Below are 14,797 nucleotides of genomic sequence, written 5' to 3' on the forward strand. Positions count from 1 at the left end.
TAGTTTGGGATTATGGTCAGCATGGACAGGTTGGACTGAAGGGTCTGTTTCTGTGCTGCATGACTCTATGACTGCCCTCCAACATAAGGTCATAAGTGTTTTGGGTCTGGAGTCACAAACAAGATAGACTAGGAAAGGATGGCTTACTTCCTTAGAGGGAATTAGTGAACCAGACACTTCCATGCTAATCCATTAACCTCACCATTTCTGACTGTAATGGGTTAGTCCAGATTTGACAGTTAAATGAATGTAAATTCCTCAATGGCTATGGTGGGATTTGAGCTCAGATCTCCAGATTAGTACTCATGTCACCATGCTGCTACAAGTGGCTACAATAATAGATTAGAAGTTGTAAATTCTGTAGCAAGCAGCTCATCTCCTGACTCTCCAAAATCTATCAAGGTACAAGTCTGGAGTGTAACAGAATGTTCTCTACTTGCCTGAATAAGCACAGCTCCACCAACACTTGTGTATTTCACGGAATTCCTACAGTGTGGAAACAGGCCATTCAGCCCAACAAGTCCACACCGACTCTCCGAGGAGCATCCCACCCAGATTCAGCCTATCCCTTGCAACCTTGCAATTTTTCCCATGGCTAATCCACCTAACCTAAACATCCCTGGACACTATGGGCAATTTAGCATAGCCAATCCACCTAACCTGCACATCTTTGGTCTGTGGGAGGAAATTGGAGCACCTGGAGGAAACCCACGCAGACACGGGAGAATGTGCAAACTCCAATGTACAGTCGCCCAACGCTGGAATTGAACTCAGGTTCCTGGTGCTGTGAGGCAGCAGTGCTAACCACTGAGCCACCGTGAAGCTCAAAATATTCCAGGGTGAAGCAAGTCAATTGATTAGCAGCCCATCCGTGACTTTAAATATTTGCTCCATTCACAGCTGACACACAACAGCAGCAGTGTGTATCATTTCTAAGGTGCACTGCAGCAACTTACCGAGGTTCCTGAGACTGCACCCTCAAAATCCACAATCTCTCTGGCTGGACAACCAAGGGCAGCAGATACCTGGAAAAACCATCACCTTCAAGTACTCCTACAAGTCACACATCCTGATTTGGAATAGTATCGCCGTTCAATCGCTGCCATAAGATTACTATCATCCTAATCATAAGTTAACAGATCCACTTACAGAAGGGGAACAGATCGTTCAATCAAAATTTGAACTTATGTTTTTACTGGTAGTCGAATTTCTTTCAGATTTCACATAAGCAGCTTGGTCGTTCTGTTTGTACCAAAGCGGATCTACAAAATAAATGCACCAAAATAATTTCCTGTTCACAATTATAGAAGTGGAATAACCGGTATAGAGAAAAGAAAAACTCATGATAACATTGCTTTAAGAAGATTTTTAATATCTTCAAAACAGTGGAGGAAAATAAAATCCGAGGGAGCATGGTTTTGTTCTAAATCTTCTCTCACACCACCTGGGGCAGATGACTGGCAGTACTTTGGCTGCTCAGGGACACACAAAGACCTTAAAAAGGCAAAACAAATTAACTGAAAAAAGTTGAGTTACGCTCTCAACATTCACACAAACTTAAATTACAGATTTCAAGTCTTATAAATTTCAATTCAAGATCCGGAGGTGGCTGGAAACAACTCAGTGTTCTGTCTCAATTCAATTGTTCACTGGTAACTTTGAACTTTTGCTTCTCAGGACCTGCATAGGTCAGAATAGTTTCTCAGGTCAGCATTAGGAGTCTTCAAAACAAGATTAATCTTTTTCCATACAATATAACACCCCTGCAATGTCAAACCCCAGCAGCTCATGGATAAACAGCCACTGAACTTCTCAACAGATTAAAAAAACCGAAAGAGCTGCAGATGCTGGAAATAAGAAACAAAAACAGAAATTGCTGAAAAATCTCAGCAGGTCAGGCAGTATCTGCGGGCAGAAATTGAAGCTAACCTTTTGGATCCAGTGAACTTTCTTCAGAACTGATGGTAGCTAGGGTAAAGTTACTTTTTATGCAGAAGATAGGGTGGGAGGAGGGGGCAGGGAATAAATGTTTACTCTTTGTCTCCACCCCCATCCTATCTTTTGCATAAAAAACAATGTTTCCCCAGTTACTATCAGCTCCGAAGAAGGGTCACTTGACCCAAAATGTTAACTCTGATTTCTCTCCACAGATGCTGAGACTTTCCAACAATTTCTGATTTTGTTACTCAACAAATTTTGCTGATTTTCTGCAGTAGCACAGAACGTTGGTCTTCGCTGGACAGATTCTCAGCAATGGAATAGAGAAAGTGTTTTTCATCAACTTTGCTGAGTAGCCCGGAGGTAGAGGCATTGGCAGTTGTCAGGGTCTCATACTGGGAAAGAAGCTCCAAGGCTACATAATACAGAGGCTCGGACGTGCCGCTGGGCATCATTACCATAATGTGAATCACATGGCAAAAGAGCTGCATGATGACAAAAGTGGCTTCCTGTCTTCCGTCTGGATTCTGAACTCCATGCCCTTTGAGTCTGCACCTTACAGACTCCAAGATGTCTGACATACTGCCAGCACACTGTCGTGCTACGTACTTCCACCCCGCTACTGGAAGCCAGTCAGAGCAGCTACAACTACAGATCAGCTGGAAGGCCCTCAGTAAAAGCTGAGAGATCTGTAGGGGATGGGCAAAAGGTCGGAGGTTGAGCAGTGGCATATAATGGACATATTCCAGGGTATATGGCACATGAAGCAATTCGCGCTGCAGAAGGCTGTTTACAACATGGTTGAGGCGTTTCCATTCACTAGAGCTGCACCAAGGCAGGACCTGGATCAGTGCAATTAGAAAGCCTTTGCTAAACATATTGACCTCCTCAACATTTTTAGCATCAATTGTTAGATGGGACAGCATCTGCTCCATCATATTAGTTGAGACACAACAACATTCCATCCAGGCCAAAAGTCCAGTGCCTGGACCATACTGTGGAAGGTTAAGTGGTGACCAACCATCATCGGAAAGATCACAGACCTCAAACAATGTGGCAGGTACCTCATATTTGAAATGGTTCCCAAAGATGCTTTTTAACCAAAGGCGCACAGTCCAGTCCAACTGTTCAGTTTTTCTGTACAACCAACAAACAGATGTTGACCACATCTCTGGATTTACAGAAATTATCTGTCCAACAATATCACAAACCATGTTCAATGTCTCAATCAGGAGACCTTTTGTTTCGACAGAAATGTGACTTGATGTTTTATTGTTGTCCTCCTCCCAGCACAAGATGCAATGGTCCAGAAGCTGAGAAAGAGCAAAAATGAGAGGGAATGGGCAACAGGCAAGTAGCCAATGTTCTTTGGTCCCATCATCTGTCACCTCAATCTTTAGAGCATTGTTAAGAACTTTAAGAGGAAACTCAATACTGGAGTTGCTTTCCATCAGATAAGGAAGGACAAATATCTTCGTGGCATCGGCTGGTTGGAGAAGAGGACTTGGAGGATCTTCATCATTTCCTTCTCCTGGTTCCATAAGAGATGTCAAGAACTCAAGAAACTGATTTTCCCCTTTGGTGGTGGCAAAGCTATCCCAAGCAGCTTCCAGGAGACATTTGGCCAAGATATTGAGTCCATCTGAAGACAGCTTGTCCTTAAAGGACAGCGCTGGCAAGTTTTTCAGGATCTGGCCAAGCAGCTTATGGGCACCCAGGTTCACTGCAGCCAAGTGGCATGTCTTCTGCAGGGTGGCTTCTGGGTTTAAAAAAGCAACTCTTGCAACAGCATTCACTGCTTTACTAATGTTCTTTGCAGCCTCACTCTGTGTAATACAATTGAATGCCATGTTCACCTCCTCTTCAAACCAGTCCTTAAAAGGTCCCTCGTCTCTACAGAAGCCTTTGCTACCATAAGAGGACAGGATCCCCAAGAGAGCTTTATTTTTGTCAGCAACTGACAGGGCAGTCAAGCAATGTAAAATGACATTCATTAGTCGTTTAATCTTTGACGCTTCACTGATCCTCCATGATGAAACTTCTTTAAGTGTTCCAGCTAACCTCAACACTAAATCTGTATCTTGAAAAATGTCCTGGTTTCTTTCAAGGCAATCAAGCCAACCATCAGCTGATAAAGCCCAACCAGGACTTGATGCAAATATTTCACATATTTCTGCATATCTTTCCATTCTTCCATCAATTATCGTCAAAGCAATGGAAAATTTAACTTTATCTATGGTAGCAGCATCACCTAAAGGCACGGATGTGCCAATCTTCTGAATAAAAGTGGCTGAATTCAGCAGGAGATCAGACAGATTTTTCTTTGCATCTTCAGGTACTATCTTGGAGTTTTGTAGCATTGGACAGATTTCGCGGAAGCATTTTAAACTTTCCACTGTTCTGTAAATAGCCAGGCTTCTCTTCTGAATTTCAGTGTCATTCTCAGGCTCGGTCTGAAGTTCATTTACCCACGAGTGCAGGAGATCAGCAAGCAACTCAATCCCTGGAGTCAGTGCTCCCTGAGGGAACTGGAATGAAGACTTCTGAGAAGTGGCTCTTAGCTCTCTCTGTGTCTCCTTCACATTCCTGATGAAAATGTTTGGTACTAGAAACTTTTGGACCCCAGGATTACCTAAAGTAATCAGTCTGGCAAATTTCTCCAAATACACCTTAGTGGACAACTCTACAATATTTTCAGAAAGAACTGAATTGCAAATCATGTCTGACAGTTTTGCTAGGGCAGAGCATTTATAAACATAAGAGTTTATATGACTTTTCAATCTCTTAAGACCATCTAGTAGCAGACAAGGAATGGGCGGGTTGTTGGAAGATCCAGGCAAGTTCACTGAAGGGAACAGAGAAGAAACATCAGGATCTAGTTTGAGTCTCTTGGATGAATGACTAAATTCATCAGCCACACGTGCCAAGTACTTTTTAGTCTCGTCTCCAAATGTTTGAGCAATTCTATTCTTTTGTCCATCATTTTGTTTCATCAGTTCCCACCATACATCTAGAAACATGGCCACATCATCATCAGAGGTTCCATCAAGAACATGGTCCACAAAATGAGTCATCTCCAGGCGGCTTGCATTTGCTGGCAATGCTGAAAGTAACTCAACAAAGACATCAGAGGCCCCCAGTGATTTTACCATTTCAAATAAAACAGTGTGATTTATCTCTGGAATCATGCTTTCTGCTGAAAAGAAGAGGTCTTCCTTCCACCTTCGGTCACTCTCAGAATCTGAATCCAGTTCCTCCTTAATTTTAGTTCCAATTACATTAGAGTTCAGTAGCTTTGCCCACACAAAAGCAAGTATTTTCCTTTGCCACTGCTTGGTTTCTGCAGGATCTTGTGCTGAGTTAGTCCCTCCTGTACAGATCTCATGTACGGCACAGACAATAGGCTTCCCTAAGGCTGTCCAATCAGATTTTTTCATTTCCAAAAGCACTTTGTGTTGACTTTGCTTCTTGGCCAACAGAAAACCCCCATGGAGAACTGCCATCTTCTCGCAACAAATCCAGGATCCTGCACAGTGCAGAAAAACCAATTAATTCCAAATGTATAAAGGTGAAATCATTGACTTATAAACTTCTATTACTGCATCAGTTAAAAAATAATTAGTTAAGTTGCACCTTTAAAGCTGAGATTTTAGGATATGTGAACAAAAGCTTGGTCAATGATATTGGAATGAAGGAGCAACTTAAAAGGGGGAAAGGGTTAAGACAGTGGTAGGAGAGATTTGGGGAAAAAAAATTCCAGATCTTAGGGTCTAGGCAGTTGAACACAAAGCTGGGATGGTGAAAACTGGGGAACTGGACTAGTGCATAATCATGGAGGTTGCAAAACTGTTACAATGGACATTAACAAGCAGTATGGTCTTCAGAATTGTCCTATATAAATAACTGGATTCAGGATTCATTCATCAAACTTTATTCATAATGTGGTAATGTGAATGTGACACAAAAAGTCCTACACCAAACACACATTTAAGATGCATATAATGACAACTTAACAACACAAATGCCTTTCTTGAGGTATGCAATTATTCTGTAAAATACAAAGCTGTTAGTTAATGTACTCTAAAAACAGTGATGGACAGTGATGGCTTTTACCAAACTAAAGAAAGGTCAATAGGTGCCAGTGTTTCCAGCTCATTGTCCAAGAATGATGAATACAAAGAAACCCACTGCCTCATTATTGTACATTGTATTGTAAAAAAAGTCCCGCAATCTATTTTCTTATTTTTGAGAGCAGAGTAGTAAACTATTAGGGTGAATTTTATCATAGTAATCCTTAATAAGGAAGACCATTACATCTGAAATGGAACAGTCAAACGAGCTGGCTTGACTTGATGTCCCAGTTGAGAAATACTGTTTACTGCAAACCTAATGGTTGGTATACACTGTGGTTTCCACAGTTCCTTAAGATTGGCCTTATTGTCAATCTTCTTAGTACGGCCCAAGCCAGCTGCTCACTGTGCGAGTTTGACATTCAAATAGGGTGCATCAAAGCCATCCTGTAGATAATGATTCCCATATTCAGATCATTTCTTGTGGTGTATCATACAAACTTATGGAAGGACTTAAAGCAGTGACTACTGGTCCTGTAAAATGCTCAGTACATTCAGGTTACCCTGGAAGGGGAAAGTACCTCAAACATTTGAGCAACAGGTGAAGCTAATAGTTTCATGCTGTGGTAGTGTTTGCCAGTAACTGAATGCTGGAATTAAGCCAAAAAGACATTCTCCCTCTCATTCTGAGGAGTCAGGTGGTGTATAAAATTCAGTGCTTGTGTGATGCCAGGTAACTTCGCAAAGACTAGTGGATCATATCAAAGTGCATATCCCTTTAGCTGCTCAGAACAAGAAAGGTACTGAGTGTTCCCAACCAGTCCAACATAATGTGTGATTCTGTAGCTGGACAACACTTGGTGAACAATCCCAAGTGTGCAAAGAACTATGGTGACAACCAATTTAGAATGGGCAGCTGGGCTCACAGAGCTGTGTACCTGTCTGTACTGGAACCTACATAAATCCAACACAGAGTCCTGTTCTTTGTAGGTAGAAAGAACATTTACACATTCTTTCAATTCAAAATAACCATTCTTCTGTCCATTTCTCAAATGCCCTGATCATAGTCAACCTACGCAGTTCAAAATTTAAACAAAGCCTGGCTGTTACCTGTCAAGCATCACTAATTGGTGCATTCTCCATGCCTCTACCAATAAAAGCCAATCCTTTTGCACTCTCCTTTCATGCAGTATAAATTTTAGTTTTCCCCTTAAATTGATAGTCCTGATCAGTGCATGAAGAAAAACTTAGACAAAATATCTTTTCTTTCAGCAATACTCACATGACCTAACTGTACAATGATTAACTGATGTTAGGAACATCTTTTTTATTTGTCTGTTAGCTATTTGTTTTAGGATATTGACTTTAATGAGAAATGCTAATGGACGGTTGGGAAAGAGTCACTGAACTCAACAGCACAAGAGAGTAGAATGATTGCAAAACTCTCCGGCAACCAATTCATGCTGTTCCTTCTCCCAATCAGAATGGACAGCATATTGAATTCAAAGAAAGAAAATAAGTGAAACCAAACACTTAAGTTATTGTTCCCACATGGATCTCAGAGGATTACAGTACAAAATTAAAGGAACCACAAAATCATATAATAGTCGTTAGACAGAACAAAGCCATTCAGCCTACTGTGTTTGTGCTACTCCTGTGCAAAAGCAAATCAGCCGGACCTACTTCCCCATCTTTTCCTCAGAGTACTGAAATTATTTTCTCTTCAGGTAATGATCCAATTGCCTTTTGAAGACCACAACTGAACTCCATCACTCTCAGGCAGTACATTCCAGATCCAAACCAACTGCTGTGAAAACGTTTTTCTCATATTCCTGTTGCTTCATTTGCTAATCACCCCAAATCACTGTCCTCTTATTCTTGATTCTTCCAATCACTGGAAATAATTTCTCTATCTACTTAGTCTAGATCCCTCATGACTTTGAACCCCTTTATTAAATCCCTTCACAACCATTTTTCTAAGGAGAACAGCCCAGCTTGTCTAGTCCATCATGTAACTGTAGCCCCTCATGCCTGGAATCATTCCTTTCAGTCTTTCCTGTATTTCCCCAAGGTCTTCAAATTCTCCCTAAAGTATGGTGTCCAGAATTAGACAAAATACTCCAGCTGAGGCTAAACCAATATTTTAGAAAAGTTCATCATAACTTCGTTGCTTTAGTGTTCTATGCTTCTATTTATAAAGGCCGGGACTCCATACATCTTCCACAACTTTCCCTGTCTCCTTCAATGATTTGCGCACACTCATCTCCCAGGCGGTGGGATTATGGTGCCATGGATAACGTCCCCGTTTCTGAGACAGAAGATCCAAGTTTGAGATTCATTATAGGACTTGTTGACCAAGGGGGACGCATTTATAATGTGGCAAAACAGGTTGACTATCAATCTACAAACCTTTCCAACACACAAGCAAGCAGTAAGGGCAGAAGATATTCCTGATCAACTAAGAGTTGTAAAAAACATGACAGCATTCACCATCAGTATCCATAGCTCTAAACTATAATGTGCCTCTCTACCTCTCTTTCCTCCTCGAAGACACACTTTAAAACATACCTATTTGAATGAGCTATTGGCAGGTTTACATAATATCTCCTTGTGTAGCCTTATGTCAGACTTGGTTTTACAATGCTCCTGTGTAGTGTTTTGGGAGTTTCATTAAAGAATTTGAATATATTAGTTATTGAGAGTTGTGTTGCCTGGTCAAGAGCTAACATATGTCAGCAAGCACAGAAGTGAGCAAAACTAGGTGCAAATTAGGTTGTCGGCAGCTGGGTTTTGTGTAAACACAAGCTTGTATAAAGTGGAAGCTGGGTGGCTGGCCAAGAAAACACTGGAGCAGTGAATTCTAGAGGTGACAAAGGCACAGACAAGGGCTTCAGCAGCTGAGCTCAAGCACATGAAATCAAGCAATATTCTTACAGTGGAAATAGACAGGTTTGGTGATAGATATGTGGCTGATGCATTATCCACTATTGACACAGTACAGTCAAAAAGTCATAGTGGGATTTAAGAGTAGTAAGTCAATGGTATAGGAGAAGATATATGATTAAAGGAAATCATTGGTAAGAAGCAGAGAGGTGAAGTCACTGGATTCGTAACCAAGTATTCTAGGCTCAGGATAATGCTCTGGGGACAGGGGTTCAAATACCAGGCAGCTGGTGTAATTTAAATTCAATTAATTTAAATATGAAATAGAAAGTTAGTCTCAGTAATAAATACATATAACTGGTATTTCTTCCAGGAAATTTTCTAATATCATTAGCAATGCATTTTTCTAATCGCATTCATCATCATTCTCATTAATTTTTTTATGAGCTGCCACTGGTTCAGTGGTTAGCACTGTTGCCTCACAGCGCCAGGAGCCCTTGGTTTTATTCTTACCATGGGTGACTGTCTGTGTGGAGTCTGCACTTTCTCCCTGTGTCTGCGAGGGTTTCCTCCGGATGCACTGGTTTCCTCCCACAGTCCAAATATGTGCAGGTTCAGTGGATTGGCCATGCTAAATTGCCCCTTTGTGTCCAGGAATGTACAGGCTAGGTGAGTTAGCCATGGTAAATGTGGGGTTACGGGGATAGGGTGGGGGTCTGCATCTGGGTGGGTGCTCCTTGGAGGGTCAGAGCAGGCTCGAATGGGCTGAATGGCCTCTTTCACATTGTAGGGATTCTGTGATTCTAGTGATCATTAAACCATTGCTGATTGCCACAAAAAAAAAAAGCCAGTTGGCTCACTAACAGTCTTAAAGAAATGACATCTGCCATTCTTACTTGGTCTGGTCTACATGTGATTCCAAACTCTTAACAGCCTTCAGAAATGGCCTAGCAAACCATTCAGTTCAAAAGCAATAAGGATTTTAAAAAAAAATGCCAGTGACACACACATCTCCAAGGAAAAAAATAATAAAAATAAGAAGGTCACAAAGGGATTTCAAAGTGAGAGTGTGTATAAGATTTTTTTTGATAACATTCGCATGAAAGATCTTATTTTAATTGACAGATGCCATATAAATGCAAATTGGTGCTGCTGTTATTGCAAGGGTCATTACAGTAAAGTACTGACAGGGCATCAAGGCCCTTATACTGTAACTACACCCAGGAGAAGAGTAGCTTGGAGAAAGAAGAACTGGAAAAAATATCAACGATGTAACCCTAACATTTGCAAGAGCATAGAGATTTCCATTTTTGTCCTTAATGTATCATCATAACTTGCAGGTGAGAAAACCATTAAAGCATTACATTGAACCTGTAGCAGTAACACGACCACACAGCCTCAAATTTGATCCTTAGTCTGAGTCAAGTCAGCTGACCTCCTGATATGGTGAGGTTAGTGTGGCTACATGTTTCTGTTCACCCTCTCTCTCTCTCAATACCTTCAGGTACCATACAAAAATTCATTAACCAACATATTCTAAAGTCAACTTGCTTTTGTAAAATAAAAGGATCCACATTCAGCAAGCTTCCTGCAGTAATCAGCCAAGGGTAGCATTTAAACAGCAAGTTTACTAACATTCGTTTCACGGGTTCGCTTGAGAGTGTTGGTGCTTTCTGCACAAGAACATAACTTCAGTCAAATTTTTTTTCTGCAGTTTAGCAAATCTGGCACTGAAGAAGCTGTAACTCATGCTCAAGTTATGCTGTACAGGAGATATGACACAAAATATGGTCTTTAAAAAAAGGAAAGAAACTTACCCTGCTCCATACTTAGAGGTTATTTTCCCATACACGGTGCAATCTTTGATGGCTTGATCGTACAATTTAATTGGAAACTCTTCCAAACCTGTGAACTCTTAGAAAAAATTGAACTTTTTAAACAAAGTTTTAACATTTCAATATGTAAAGAATATCACCCCCACAAAAAAAGACAGTTGTCTTGCTTATAAAACTCAGCAGCAATTGAAAGATGTAGTTGTCCTGCCTCCTAAATCATGATTGGAATGCAAAAATGGCAGCATGACTGAAATGTCAGTTCCTGAGGGTACCAAACCTATAGCGCCCCGTGACAGATCATTGCTAAATGAAGCAAATCATTTTGGTTTCACACTAACTGCAACCTAGTAAAAGCTGCAATTCAAAAATGCAGATACCTGGACGTAATGAAGTCGCCTTTGTCCTCACCTTCCACAACATCAGTCTCCACATTCAATTTACCATTGTACGCTATCCCAAATGTGATTCCACCACCAATGCATCTTGCTGTACTTTCACATTCAGTATTCCAAAAGGATTATCCTGCCTGCAACCCCAGATTCACTCTTCAAATTAGTCCCAATACCTTCAGTCTTTCCACAGGCGTTCTCCCAGATAAGTGAAAGAGACTATATCTGCCTTAAATAAACAGAGAGTGCTGGAGAAACTGAGCAAGTCTGGCTGCATCAATGGTGAAAGAGAAATACCATTTCGAGTCCAGTATGACTCTCCTTAACAACTGCCTTTGTGCATTCCCACTGACCAAGATCCCAAACACACTTTCCAGCTGAAAGACTGATTAATTTGTACTTCTTTCAATTTAGTCTACAGTATTCACTGCTCATAGTGTGGTCTCCTCTCCACCAGGAAGAGCAAAAGCAGATTGGGTGACTACCTTATAGAATACCACGTTGTCCACATGACCCCAAAATTCTGGCTCCCTGCCATTTTAATTCACCATACTATTTTCAATTGTCTGCGGTTTCCTGCAGTTGTCCAAAGAAGCTGAAGGCCAGTATCTTTTCTTCCAAGTGCTTTACAGTCTTCCAAACTCAACATCGAATTTAACCACTTCAGATCATATACGTTTTCCCACTATTGGGGAGGTGATGGCCTAGTAGTATTGTCGCTGGACTGCTAATCCAGAGACTCAGATAACATTCTGGGGACCTGGGTTCAAGATCCACCACAGCAGATGTTGGAATTTCAGTTCAATAAAAAATATCTGGAATTAAGAATCTAATGATGACCATGAATCCATTGTCGATTGTCAGGAAAAACCCATCTGGTTCAGTAATGCCCTTTAGGAAAGGAAACTGCCATCCTTACCTGATCTGGCCTACATGTGACTCCAGACCCACAGAAATGTGGTTGACTCTGAACTGCCCTCTGGGCAATTAAGGATGGGCAACAAATGCTGCACAGCCAGCGGTGCCCTCATCCCATTAATGAATAAAAAATAACTGTTTCAGACTGCAGTTATGGACAATAATCCTGCTATTCCCATTTATACTTCCTCTAGACATGCTTTTCGTTTCTTTACTCTTATCCCTGCCTCTGTACTCAAATGAAAACCCATTACGTCTCTAATTGTTTTTGCTTCTGGCAAAAGGTCATCAACCTGAAACATTACATCTGTTCCTCTGTCCGCAGGTGCTGGAGTACCCGCTGAGAATCTCCTGCACTTTTCCGTTGTTTTATCCCAAATACGGGAGAGCTTCGTAATAATTGCACCTTGAAGTGAGACTCTAATTAAATAAAAACAGTGTGTGCTGGAGATACACAGCGGGTTTGTCAACATCTGTGGCGATAGAAACAGAGTTAACACTTCGAATCCAATGACTCTGAGATAACACGGTGTAAAGCTGGATGAACACAGCAGGCCAGGCAGCATCAGAGGAGCAGGAAAGCTGACAATTCGGGCCTGGACCCGTCTTCAGATGCTGCCTGGCCTGCTGTGTTCATCCAACTCTACACAGTGTTATCTCAGATTCTCCAGCATCGGCAGTTCCTACTATCTCTGAATCCAATGACTCCTCTTCTTTCAGATCTCTAACATCCACAGTATTTTGTTTGAGTCTCTAACTAATGGACAAACCAAACGTCAGACACCACAACCAGCAGATAATAATATTATTGCAGCAAATTTGGCCTTTTGAACGCCTAAGTACAGCAACTGCTCCAAAAGATTTTGAAAACACACACATTTCCTATTATATTGAAGTCATTGTGTGGCTGTTTCGTGCTTTCTTCATACCATGCTAATGCAACTTAACTAAAATCATACATTTTAATTGCATCAAAACCACAAGCAGGCAAATTTAATGTTTTGAAGAGATCAAATGTCCTCCTGAAGGCTATTTAACGAAGATAAACAGAACTGGGGGCGGTGTACAGGAAAGTTGCAGGAAGGCCTGAGGCCCTTAAGGAGATGTATAGCCTCCGGGAATATCTTCGGTTCCCCCGCCACCATCATCATCATCATTCCCTTCCTCTACCCTCCAAACCCATACAGCAACAAGACCTCCTCCCTTCCTCCATTCATCTCACTCACTCACCCATTCCGTGCCTCCATCACTCAGTCCCTCTCCATCAGACAACGGATAACCTCGCCAAAGCAGGACGTGCTCCCAGCAACACGAAAGGAAAGCCAGGCGCCGCCGCTGCCGCCCCCTAGGCAGAATGAGTAACTGCGCCGCACTGCAGATGGCCCCTGCTCAGAAGCATGCACATTGGTGAGCTACATTTTTAAGGGTGTGTAACAACACCTCTGAGCGGGTTGGTATGGAATTTTTTTGATGATGAAAGTTGCTAACATATATATATATATATATTTTAAAAAAGAGTTCTTTGTGTCGCTGAGCCGGCAGGTGCAAGTTCACGTCCCAGCTCCAGAGGTGTGTAATAACATGAACAAAAACAAAGTTGCTGGAAAAGCTCAGCAGGTCTGGCAGCATCTGTGGCGGAGAAAACAGAGTTAACGTTTCGGGTCCGGTGACCCTTCCTCAGAACTAATAACAATTAGTATCAGTGTAATAACATCCCTGAACAGATTGATTAGACAACATCTACATTATTCTCTTGGTGATGCAAGTTGCCAACAATTTTTTTTTAAGGGTTCTGTGGCACAGTGGTAGTACCCCTACCTCTGAGCCAGGAGTCCGAGGTTCAAGTCCCACCTGTTCCAGAGGTGTGTTGTAACATCTCTGAACAGGTTGTTTGAAAAGATCTATCCTCACAACAGAAGAGGCATGGCTGGAGAAATTCAGCAGGTATGGCAGCACCTGTGGAGAGAGAAATAGAGTTAACATTTTAAGTCCGGTCTTCAGAACTGTATTCATTTCAGATTTTCAACATCATATTGTGAGCCCTGGTTCTGGACACACCCACCATTGGGAGCATCCTCCCTGCATCTCCCTATCTAGTCATGTTAGAATTTTATAAGTCTCTGTGAGATCCCCCCTCATTTGTCTGAACTCCAGCAAAACAGTCCCAACCTAGTCAATCTCTCCTCTTACGTCAGACCCGCCATCCCTGGAATCAGCCTGGTAAACCTTCGCTGCACTCCCTGAAGAGTGAGAGCATCCTTCCTTAGAAAAGGAGACCAATATTCTAGGTGTGGCCTCACCAAGGCCCTGTATAACTGCAACTCCTGTACTTGAAACCTCTCACAATGAAGGCCAACACACCATTTACCTTCTTTACCACCTGCTGTACCTGCATGCTTACCTTCAGCGACTGGTGCACAAGGACACCCAGGTCCCGCTGCGCACTCCCCTCTCCCAATTTACAGCCATTCAGGTAATAATCTGCCTTCTTGTTTTTGCTTCCGAAGTGAATAACCTCACATTTATCCAAATTATACTGGATCTGCCATTGATTTGCCCACTCACCCAACCTGTAGAGATCATGCTGAAGGATCTCTGCATCCTCGTCACAGTTCACCCTCCCACCCAACTTGGAATCATTTGCAAACTTGCAGATGTTACATTTTGTTCCCTAATCCAAATCATTAATATACATTGTGAATAGCTGGGGTCCCAGCACCAATCCCTGAGGCACCCCACTGGTTACTGTCTGCCAATTTGAAAA

The 14,797-nt window shown here is 41.9% G+C and overlaps 1 protein-coding gene across 1 annotated transcript; it reads right to left on the reverse strand.

Moving 5' to 3' along the window:
- Window positions 1–1,351: 1,351 nt before the first annotated feature.
- On the reverse strand, window positions 1,352–13,402 carry gemin4 (gem (nuclear organelle) associated protein 4). The gene is made up of 3 exons (XM_020509758.2): window positions 13,264–13,402; window positions 10,709–10,805; window positions 1,352–5,464 (listed from the first exon to the last, which is right to left on the reverse strand). The coding sequence occupies exons 2-3, from the start codon at window positions 10,716–10,718 to the stop codon at window positions 2,187–2,189; spliced, it is 3,288 nt and encodes a 1,095-aa protein (XP_020365347.2). The 5' UTR covers window positions 10,719–10,805; window positions 13,264–13,402; the 3' UTR covers window positions 1,352–2,186.
- Between the last annotated feature and the right edge of the window lie 1,395 nt (window positions 13,403–14,797).

Source organism: Rhincodon typus, chromosome 26 (assembly GCF_021869965.1).
Source record: "Rhincodon typus isolate 14 chromosome 26, sRhiTyp1.1, whole genome shotgun sequence".
Taxonomy (NCBI): domain Eukaryota; kingdom Metazoa; phylum Chordata; class Chondrichthyes; order Orectolobiformes; family Rhincodontidae; genus Rhincodon; species Rhincodon typus.